Source organism: Phoxinus phoxinus, assembly GCF_949152265.1.
Source record: "Phoxinus phoxinus genome assembly, chromosome: 3".
Lineage (NCBI taxonomy): Eukaryota > Metazoa > Chordata > Actinopteri > Cypriniformes > Leuciscidae > Phoxinus > Phoxinus phoxinus.
The window spans coordinates 39788636-39800852 of record NC_136878.1 but is presented as its reverse complement, the minus strand read 5'-3'; the positions used below and the strand labels follow the sequence as shown (position 1 = coordinate 39800852).

At 33.3% G+C, this 12217-nt stretch overlaps 1 protein-coding gene across 2 annotated transcripts; it reads right to left on the bottom strand.

Moving 5' to 3' along the window:
* Window positions 1–1777: 1777 nt before the first annotated feature.
* ccdc15 (coiled-coil domain containing 15) lies at window positions 1778–12098 on the bottom strand. 2 transcript variants are annotated; one of them, XM_079606766.1, is made up of 11 exons: window positions 11858–12098; window positions 11561–11663; window positions 10590–10739; window positions 9540–9716; window positions 9130–9246; window positions 8862–9038; window positions 7566–7664; window positions 6738–6841; window positions 5373–5567; window positions 3968–4116; window positions 1778–2099 (listed from the first exon to the last, which is right to left on the bottom strand). In XM_079606766.1, the coding sequence occupies exons 1-11, from the start codon at window positions 11875–11877 to the stop codon at window positions 1966–1968; spliced, it is 1425 nt and encodes a 474-aa protein (XP_079462892.1). In that variant the 5' UTR covers window positions 11878–12098; the 3' UTR covers window positions 1778–1965. The 2 variants fall into 2 exon arrangements, with proteins under 2 accessions (XP_079462892.1, XP_079462891.1); XM_079606765.1 differs by having other exon boundaries at window positions 9534–9716; window positions 11858–12025.
* Between the last annotated feature and the right edge of the window lie 119 nt (window positions 12099–12217).

Sequence of the window (12217 nt, the reverse complement as noted above, 5' to 3'; positions counted from 1 at the left end):
TGTTATTATTTTCAAACTATTTATTCATTTAAATTTGTCATTTTTATCAATTAATTATTAGTTTAATTAATGTACGAACCCCCTGCAGTTCTCACAGGAGCCGCCAGGGTTGCAGATCCCAGTCTGGGAAACTTTGGTCTATGGTTGTCATGGGCTTTATTTATTTTTAAAATGACAGAATTCAACAGCAAGTTCTTGAAATTTTTACACATTTTGCAAGTATAAATTGAAACACAACAACATTTGGAAAAAAAAGGGGAAAAAAGGAACTTAAAATGAAAGGGCATCACAAACATGTACAAAACGTAACAGATTCTAAATTAATTTAAATGGATGTTTAAAAAAAATCCTAATTACAAAAACAAATCGATAAGTGTTAAAGCAATACAACAGTTGCAGTGATTTTAGCAGGAGTAAAACAATTGTTTCTTTTTTTTTATTTAGGCAACAGTAATGTGATATTTGACACATTCAATACTTTATCAAAATAAAGTACAATAGTTCCTAGTTCCTGTTTTACTCATCCACTCAGATTTAGGTATCAGATTTATATACAAAAAAATATTTTAATATTAATGTTTATATATAAAAAGAAATGTCAAGAACTTTGAATTCTGTAATTTTGATTTTTGAATATAAAAAATAAAGACCAAACAGAGACCAAATATGTATGTTGCTTATCCAGCACAAATCTCGAGCATATGTTGCACTGACAATACAAATGAGTTATGTAATATCCCAAATAAACACAAGATTGTATGCATCAAATAAAAACAACTTACATTTGAAATGAGGATGATGCTTTCTGGAATGGAAATAAATACTTTTTATTTCCATAGACACAGACAGAAAAAAATGTGACTGCTATTCATTTACTGACTTCTCAACCAGATACTAAAGCATATATTCAGGGATTTTATTTGCATAATGGTTGAATAAGTGTATAGAGGTCACATACAATATATATTGCAATATGTTTAGGGTCTCACTGTCAGATTCAGCTGTGGCACAGGGATAATTATTTCATTTCTCAGAATGCAGTGATGCAGTCAGTAACTTCAAAAGGACCTTAAATGATCTGTTTCATTTATTTCATTATTTTATCTTCAGTTACAAGTGAAAATGTCACAATTCTAGCTTTACTGATCAATGGTGCTCTCACTGACCCTTTGCGTCACCTGGTGGTGATTTTGCAAATGAGTTTTACATAGGTCTACTTCATAAAATGTCATGCATGATCATTTTGACTTATTTATTTTCGATAAATGTAAGTTTTTTTTTTCTTAAGTTCACAACATAATTAGTTTTGATGACTTTGAAATAATTATAAAATGTGAAAAATAGTAATAATGAGTGCATGTTTCCAATGTATGCAGGTAACGAATACAAGGAATACATGGAGTGGATAAATATAGTAGAAAGATCGAGAGAGAAAAGTCTTTCCGACTCCAAGTGGAGGTTTATTACTCTCCATTCTTTCACTAAAGTCAGCTTCACTGGACCAAGCAGGCATAATGATGTGTCCTTGGTGGTCTTAGATGTAGGGGCGTTTATATAGTCACAAGAATGATTGTAAATACTTAATTCACGGAATTTACCGTATCCTAACTGCATGAATTTAATCAGATTTGTCTTTATCCCTAGGGAAATAGAAATATATGGCAGAACCTCTAAGGCAATATTTGACTTTGTAAGGGGGGTCCCTAATGCCCTATGAGGGGCTTCAATTCAAGCACTGCATTTAGGTGCTCTAAGAAAACCAACATGTGACACAATAAACGATCAAAGAATTTAATTTATCAGTTCATTAAGGTTTATTAAAACAGTACAAATATTGGTCACGTTGAGGTATGTCAGTTTATTTAAAACCATCCATGAGTACAATAAAAAATAATATCACACCATGTACTCATTAAGTTATACACTTCAGGCTGTCCAATCTTAAAATACGTTTAATAATGACTCTTAAGATCGAATACAATCACTTCCTTTGAGAATGGACATCCATAGAGGATGCCTTCCAGGTGGACGATACTGTCCAAGACCTCCTTCCTTCAGATCACAGCTAAGCAAGACAGACTGCAGAGCCTGAGCATATGCTGCAAAAAAAACAAAGAAAGAAGATAACATCACATCTATGCATTTAGCAGATGCTTTTATCCAAAGAGACTTACAAATGAGGAACAAAGCAGTTCGCCAAGAAGCCAACAATATTCAATGCCAGGTTTATAGTTTATTTAATAATGTAAAATTAAACTTTTTAAAGTAAATTAAATGAAAGTACATTAAATCATGTTTTAACCACGCTTTTAAGAAGTACACTTATTTTCATGTGCTGACTACTAAAGCACATGTAGAGGACTTGTAGTGTTATTTGATATTACATTAAAAGTTAAAATTAAATACATTTTCTGAAACTATGGCTTCATTTCTCGAAACTCTACACACAAAACCACAAAACACACACACAGCATGCAAAACGTCACACATCTTTTGCAAAAGCAAACACTTCATCCAAAACTATGTGAACTCTTCTAAATATGGTGTTTTTGCGAAGTAACTCTACACACAAACCATCAAGTAACTAGCCATATACATGCCAAACTACACACAGATGTGAAAAATGTACAACGCAACTGTGACGTTTGCTTGATCAGTGTGCAGTGGAGTGTACAGGAGTTTATCACATGTATGTATGTGCACAAATACACTGTATATACAACATGCATTGATAAACTCAACAGTCATTGAACTGAACTGAATCAACACTGAAGTGACTTGAACTGAATAATGACACTATTGGCTTGTTAAAGCTGCTTTACAGCTGAATTTGATACTATTGTGAAGCTGCTTTGAAATAATCTGTAAAGAACTATAGAAATAAAGGTGACTTGATTTACAAGGATATTCAGTATATATTTACAAAATAAACATATGCAAGGATGAAAAATTTACTAGTTACTCAAAACATTGAGTTTTGATTTCTAAGTGATCAAATTATGTGACCACTGGGTGTAGGTAATCGGTAAACGAGTGTTAAATGGCAGTGTTTTCTAAATTATACACAACAAGAGCTGCTAGTTTTGAACAGAGTGTGTCTAATGTAGAGAACTGTGTTTAGCATTTTGCGTAAAGTGTAAAGCAGATAATGTGCTTGCAGTGTTTGTGTGTGAAGATTAGCTACATAATTGAATGGTTTCACTGAGTGGGCCTCAAGTGTGTAATCAATTTAAAAAAACTGTAATATGTACTAAATTGCAACTTCATCATTACAAATGTTTAAATACAAGACATATAAGTTTCATTAGTACATTTCATTTCATTTAAATATAAATTTAAACTATAATACATTATAATTTAATTGTAAATACACATTAAGTGTATAAATATAAATACATTCCATTTAGTTATATAACCTTAAGTAACCTTTTAAAAAGTATGCCAAAGGGTACTTCTTTATCATAAGGGTATTTAAAACTTGTTTTCATCTAGTTTTAAAATAAGGCTGTTCCTATGATGAACTAAATCCATGATTAAACTTCACCATGTCTGGTAAACATATCTACAGTCATGATATGTCATGGAAAGTGGAAAAACAAAAGATGTCAGTTGTGACAGAGGGGCCACATGCACCGTCCGTCAAGTCACGGTACTCTGAGTAAAATCATTTTCTAACCAGGCACGGTGTGACAAGGTTTCCTTTCCAGCAACACAATCACAACCAATCAGAACACTCCTGAATTTCGTTCTACAGTTATGAGGAAGCAGGATTTTGGACGAATGATGTTTCACTGTGGGTGGGGCTATCCCACACAACACCACAGATATAGGAACCAAGCTTTTGACAACTAACAACATGTTTTGTCACTTGTTGCTTGTTAAGAGCAAAAACTAAGTATAGAACAGTGAAATGTTCTATACTTATTCTAAACTATCAAATGAAACGGATACAGAGTGAGCGGTTTACCTTTTGGATTGTTGTAGAAGATACAGTTGTTGGCGCAGGTATCAGGACGGCTGTCCCAGAAAGTGTCTCCACAGGAACACAGAGGAGGCAGCTCTACTTTGTCCTTCTCCAGTTTCTCCTTCAGTAGAGCCTGCATTGCCTCAATGTACCTGTCACAGAATCATCACATGTTATTACAACACAATTCTGATCTATTGAATGTGAAACAATAGATGTTATGGTGTATTTACGGTCTGTTTACGGACACTTATTGTTTAAATCCTAGCATTTATGATGTTTTGGGTCATTACCTTTTTTTTTTTTTTTTTTTTTTTTTTTTAAGAAAGTACTTTTATTCAGCAATGATGCATTAAATTGATCAAAAGTTACAGTAAAGACATTTGTAATGTTACAAAAGATTTCAATTTCAAATAAGAACTATTCTTTTGAACTTTCTATTCATCAGAGCACCCTGAAAAAAACAGCCATATTTCCATCCACCTACATGTATGTTTATGCCAATTTTGGGATATTACATTTTTAAAAAACCCGGATGGAAATGCTAAGATGCACATCAATTCTAAAAATGTGCATAAAAAAAATGTATGCGCTTAGTCATGAAGACATGCGCATTAACTATGATGGAAACACATTTACAGAATAAATAACAAAACAAACAAACAAACAAAACTCACGTGACTTTGCCTAAACAGAGGATGTGATTGGATAACTGGACTAAACAACAGATCAGTTATATTGCACAGCATCTCAAATGTTGTTTTAGTTATTCTAAAATGCCTCCTGAACAAAAGTCTGTCATCAAAATGATTTGGCATAATGACCATAATCACATGATTGCGTTCTCAAACATCAGATGAATGACAGCATTTATTGCATTTCATCTGCACAATCTGAGGAGTAAGTCATTTATGATGGAGGAAAAAAAATTCCGATTGCAGCCATTTCCATTTCTATTACAGATATTTTGAGCCAATTTCCCAGGAAGTGACAATTTTGTTCTCTTGAAAATATGGGATGGAGACACTGCTTTATATCGCAAATGTTTTATGTGATATTCCAATTTTGCGTATAAGTTGAAAAAGTTGAGCAGCAAATCAGCATATTTAAATGATTTCTGAAGGATCATGTGACACTGAAGACTGGAATAATGGCTGCTAAAAAAATCTGATTTGCCAAAAGAGGATTACATTTAATTTACAAATATATCAAAAGAGAAAGCAGTTATATTAATTATTTCACAATATTAGGGTTTTTACTTTATTGTTTTGATAAAATAAATGAAGCCTTGGTGAGCATAAGACTTAAAAAAATAAAATAAAAAAAATCTTACTGACTCCAACCTTTTGAACAGTAGCGTTTTTATGGTAATAATGAACATAGTCATGCATATATTGGCAGTATTTACCGTTTGCTTTCTTTGATCCATTTAGTTCTTTCTCGTCTCTCTACCTTCTCTGCTGCCTCCTCCTCATCAAGCCTCAATCGCTCCAGAATCAAATACTCCCTCTCAGCCACGTCTTTTCTTTCTTCCTCCAGCTGTCGCTGCCTTTCCATCTTCTTCTCTTCAGCTTTCCTGAGTTGTTCTTTTTCATTCTTAATCCTACACACAGCAAAGATTTCTCTGGGTTTATAAAAGAAAGTATAATATAGAGCGCAACATGAAGCCTTTTGTGTTCTTGGACAACTTAATGAAAAGAAAATGATGTGTGGTTACTTGCTTCAACAGTGCAAAATACATGCAGTAAAGCGTAGGGACAGGTTTCTAAAATGCAGTAAAGCGTAGGGACAGGTTTCTAAAATGATTTTATTTTTTATTAATTGTAATAAAAAATGACATCTAAACATAATTTTTTTATTAATTGTACAAAATATTCCTCATATGTGCACAATTATCAAGAATCAATTTACTTTTACCTAAATTCTATATCATCAATAGAAAACCTACATTTTGACAATTTAAATCTCTGCATTTTTTAATGGGAGTGACCTTTTAGAATATTAAGTCATGTCTTTTTTTACATTGGTCTTTGTCAAAAAGACATGGCAACCCTGCTGCTCACAGTCTTATTTTAAATTAATTATTATTACTATTTTACATTAACTAATCAGTCATGTAAACTATTTTTCCTAGCCTGACTACAGGAGAGAAATGCAAGAAATTATAGTCTGCCTCATCCCAGATTACACTCATCCCCAACATGGCTTTGTTATCATAGAGAGACAGTTTGCTCTGGTCTCAGTAATATGAGAATAGTACCACCGGAAGCATATTTAATCAATTATTGCATGGAAGCGGCAGCAGGACATCAAGAACTATCCTGTGATAAAGTGACCGTGATTACCAATCATAAAGACAGATGTCTTTCTGAGTATAATCCTATCACACGACCCCTTTAGTGATCACACCTTTACCAACATCTGTGAAGGTTATCACTTCAACTGTTGTCCTTAATTTACATTTAAAACGAAACCTTGTTTACATGATGCAAGGGAGGACTAGTGTAGAAACAGTATAAAATGTTTGAGCCTGTATTGTTCAGGGTTCATCCCGACTCCGTTTAACCCAAGGTGCTTCGTGTACTTTGTCACTGCTATGCTGCAATAAACGAATTAATCGAGATCGTCAACATCCTCATCATTTTTTCTTTCAGAAACCAAAAGAGAAGTGAGCAACCATCACGCGGAAAGGAATGAAAATAGACATTCTTTTCAGTAGCAGTGAATTTATGTTGTAGAAAAAAAGACTTGTGAACATGTGGTGAGATCCGACCTTGCAGTTCTCTTCAGATGTTTCCTGTGCCTTTGGTGCTCCTTCACTTGCTCTCGCTCAGTATCCATGAAGTGACGTCGATACATGAGGAACTGAGACTGCCTCTGAAACAATACAGTTAGCACTTTGAAGACAACATTTTTGTTGGTAAAAACAGACTCCACCTAAATCAAGACTAAACGCTAAATACTCTACAGATAGTGTTGTTGTTGTTGTTTTTTTATAAATGTTACTTTTATTCAGCAAATATGCATTCAATTGATCAAAAGTGACATTAAAGACATTTATTCAATAATCAATATCATTTACAGTATAAATGTTAATCTTTTTAACTTTATATTCATTAGAGAATCCTGAAAAAAATATTAGGCAGCACAACTGTTTTTAACATTGATAATCATAAGAAGCATTTCTTGAGCAGCAAATCAGCATATTATAATGATTTCTGAAGGATCATGTGACCCTGAAGACCAGAGTAATGGCTGATAAAAATCTAGTGTTGACATCACTGGAATAAATAATATTTTAAAATATATTAAAATAAAAAAGTTATTTTAAATTGTAATAATGTTTGATAAGTAACAGTTATTTACTGTATTTTTGAACAAATAAATGCAGCCTTGGTCTGCATAATAGACTCATTTCAAAAACATTACTGACACACTTTTGAACTGTAGTGTACATTTGAATTATCTTTATTTCTCAGTGTAATATACTTACAATCAGACATTCAGTTTTATTGCCATATTTATAAAAATCAACATTGAGTTCCCTAATAAAAAGAGCCTAAAGAGGAGACTTTATTCAAAATAAAGTGTGATTCCTCACCTGCCTCTTCAGCTCCTCCTGATTCTCCTGAGGCCAAAGCACTTGGGAAGCTCTGTAGTCAGTAGTGAAGTCTGTGCAGGAAGGATCTGGCTCATAGACCTACAGAGACATCACAATATATACATGAAATAATAACATATTGTGTTGACAATTTAATAAAAAGGCCATTTGGTGTAAGACAGACAGTACAGATTCAGAAAGTACATATTTATTCAAAAGCGTCCACTTAAAAACAGAAAGGGGCAATCTAAACTATATGTATATATATATATAAAAAAAACAGTTTTTATAGGATGTTTAAGGAAAGGTGAAACTAAAAATTATATCACAATCATAATTAAGTATGCAACAAACTGGTAGCTGATTCCAAGATGCAAAAGTGTTTTGTCTAAAACATAATGCAGCTATACATTCTCATGTATTAAAACACATTAATACTATGTGAGAAGAAGAATACTATGTGTGATATTACAAAGACCAGAAAACTAAATAATTTGCTTTTATATTGTCATTGATTAAAGTCAACTACTTTTTGTTAACTTTTTCCCCACAAAGCTATATGGATGTTAAAAACTAGTGTTAATAGAATAAAATGATCACAATGATAGTTAGAAGCAAAATGAAATAGTAATATTATAAAATCTGGAGAATATGAATGTTAAAAAATATGTTAAATGTATTTTATTAGTATCTTTACTAATATAAATCTTTATTTTATTAGAGAGCCCTCTAAGAGTACAAAACTTTAGTGAGAAGAAAAAGACTTGATAATGTAGCGTAACAGATACTCAGTATTTTACAATATATTTTCATTTATAATATACATTTATATAAATTGGGTCTTCTTTATACATGAATACATATCACTGACTTTTACATTTTTAGCATGGAGGTCCCTGATCATACTTGGGGGTGTCTGTAGCATCTAAAACCTGTGATATAGATAACACTGAAGACGTGTGTGTGTGTGTGTGTGTGTGTGTAAAATAAAAAATAAACTTTTAACCATTTTACACTTATTTAATCAACATAGTGCACAAACAAATCAGGATATAATGTTGTTCTCAAGGATACCTTGTTTACTCCTCATGTCTTTCTAAGATCTTATGCTCACAAACTTTGAAAAATAAAATTTGATCCTCAGAAGCACATACTTCAATGTAGCAGCACAGACATTTGTAAGCAAAGCCTTGCTTTCCAGCAGACTGATAAGCAGGACTTTTTTTTACACGGTATGTGAATTAACGTAGGTGTGCCATCTGGGACTAAATTTAAGGCCAAACAAGATCTTCTCACCATATCGTTCTGAAAAGTTACAGCCTTGCTTCTGTGGCGATGCAAATGAAGAGGTTGATCATGTTGCCCCAACAGCATCTCATCTTCCGAGTCAACATCCTGCTCGTTTTCCTCTCCTCCATCATTTGAACCGTCAGTGAAATCCTTCTGATCACTCAAAGCATGTGATTCAGGTTTCTGTATATATAACAAATGTGAAGATATTAATACTACAACACTGAGCGTTCAGGTCTCAGAAATGACCCAAAATGCATCATGCATGACTCACATTTCTAGCAGGGGAAATTTTCCATCTCCCACCAGGTAGCTGTGATAGTTCATCTCCATCTTGCACTGTTTGACGAGCAGCTAGTCTGTGTCTCACCTGCTTCCTGACTTTACTGACCTGGAAAAAGTGTCCAGAAACACTCCCTTACATGTACATATAGATACAATATGCAAAATGCTAAAAAAATATGCAAGCAAAATGATCCAGATTGATATCCCTAACCCTACTCATAAGTTCTTCCTAAAATCCAAAGGAAATGATAGGTGAATAACACTGATGTGGAAGCACTTAACCCTGGTTGTAAGCCTAAACTTGTCCCTCGAATCTGATTGGTTAATTGGAATGTTGCTCCAGGATCAACAAAGATGTTGCACTTGGTGAAATCAGGTTCTGCCTGTAAATACCCGTACATGATGTGTGTGCTGACTGGAAGAAACGGCCTCTGTCCCCTGAGCACTGACCAAGCGAGAGCTGGGACTGCAGATAACTCGCTGCCCATGTGTCCAGGAAGGGAATACATTGGTTTGAGGTGTAAGGCGATGGGCTGCTTTGCTGGTTTGTTGCAATACTTTGTCCTCACATTCAACCTGAAAAAAAAGAAAGACAGAAGGAAAGTTCACACAAATTACTATTTTGAGCATTTGTTAGAATAAGATGTCATGACTTTCCACACAGCTAATATATTATAATAATATTGTTAACTAAACTAAAATGATTAGAAATTGTTTTCGATAAAGAAAAGTAAAGAAAAAAATATTAATATTAGATGCAAAACTGGTTGTCTTGGTAACTTACTGGGGGGGAAAAGTACTGAAGTTGAAGTACTAAATTTAGTCAAACTAAAACTGAAATAAGTATAAATGAAAGCTAAATAAAAAATATTTTAAATAAAATGACAAAAGCTCTAAAAAATTAAACTAAAATGAAAATAAAAACTGAAAATGTACATATTAATAAATAATATAACAGTATATAAATACTAAAATAATACTACTTTTATTCAGTAAAGATGCATTAAATTGTACAAAAATGTGTTTTAATTAAATACATTTTATCAAATCATCAACTAGCATCAAAACAGCATATTATAATGATTTATGAAGGATCATGTGACACTGAAGACTGGAGTAAAGACGTTGTTAAAAATTATATTTTAAAATAGGTTGAAGAAAACTTTTGAAGAATAGCACAATTATTTCACAATATTAATGTTTTTACTGTGTGTTTAATCGAATAAATACAGCTTAACTGAGCATAAGATGCCTCTGAAACAAACATTAAAAATTACCCTACATTTTTGAACAAAAGTGTTAAGTTTATGCTATAGTTTAACATGGTTCTATTTCCAAAGAACACAGTATTTGTGCCTTTATTGCTTATAAAATAGTCAATAGACAAATTGTGCCCTATTCAGGGAAAAAAGTGCAATCCTTTGTTGCTCATTAACAGGCATTTCTTACCGTCTCATAAGATTTCAGTAGCTGCTGTTGTTTGCGCAGAAGGACCTGCTGTGAAACACGTTTACGAACTGCATCCTGAAACCGGCGCAGACTCTCCTCTTTCTCTCGTCGGGTCTCCTCCAGAAGCTCTTCCGTAAGCAAAGCCTGGACCTGCCCCACACACAGGGTGAGATTTACGTTACATGACTGGCTAGTTGACATTTTCCACAAATAAGGTACAAAATAGGGACCTAAGCCCTTTTCTTCTTCTTTAACCACAAGAGGTAATTTGATGATCCCACGATTTCATTATCCCATTTATTTGGTGTATGCACGTTTTGCAACCCTTTTATGAAAATTTGGGATGTGTCTAAAAACAGCTTAAAATAATGAATAATATATTATTTATAAAAAATCATCACATTATAAATGTATAAACAAAATTTATAAATAAGTACAAGTAGCCTATAATAAGTAACAGCCAGTGTTTTATAATGTTTATAATTTTACATTTTAATATTAGCTAAGCTTTAGTAACTTTGTTGAGTTTTTGGCATTTTAAAAAAGTCTATAAAGTTTTATTATTTTTTGTTTACCAAAAATAAGTTTATTTTTTGTTTATTTTAGTACTTAAACTAATATTTTATTTTATTGAAATTTTAGTTATAATATAGTAATAATATTATTATAATATAATACCCCTGGTAATATGGAAAGTAACAGGGGTTTGTAGCCAGAATTGAGATGTAACTCAGTGGCAGCTAGTTAGGGCCTAGATTTTGGGTTGTAAATAATTAGTTACTGTTGTTTTCCACCCAAATAAATTAAAGGAAAAAAACGTGAGTGTTTCTTGACGCGTTTTCCAGGTCAGTAAAGAATGTGGGACTATAATAAGCGCGACACAAACGTGTACCGTGCAAAGTGTCCGTCAAAGAATCACTTGCAATGATTAGGTAAATCTCTACAGCTCTCATCTCAGTGTAAGTTCTTACCGCGGGATGTTCCTGACACTCATCTCCACTCTCCACCCAAACACCCACAGGCGCCACAGCCGGGTTCCTCTCGGCCAACACTCTCACACCTTTGGTCTTTCTTCTGTTTCCAAAGGTTATCCTTTTATTTTATTTTAATACATTCTTTTGCGTTATCGAAGAGCAAACTCTTTCTTTAGCTGTTCTTGCTTGATACATTTTCGTATAAATTCTTCTGGTAACGTTAGATTAACTAACTTAGATATGAATGGGTATAACTAGCATGTATGGCTTTTCGGGAGTCACTGATGTTCTGACCTTATTAGCAAGCACAACATTGATCCTTCGAGCTTCTTTACTGGAGTCTTTTTAAAGGACAGCGATTCATAATGTTGTTACCGTCCTCATGCAAATAGCGTTAATATTTCTACTCCTGTAACTGACAGAATTAAAACTCCGTTGTCAATGACGCTAACAGAATCACAACCGCTTTAGACACGCCCATTTATGATGCTATTGGCCACAGTTTTGTAAAGGTATGATTTTATTTGTCGAAAGTAACGCCGTTCAAAAGCTGTAGCGATTTGGTCACTCCCGATGTGTTTCCAAATGTACGTTCGACGGGAAACAGACTACCTGCTCGTTTTAGTTCCACGCAAATTATACTACTTTTTCTCT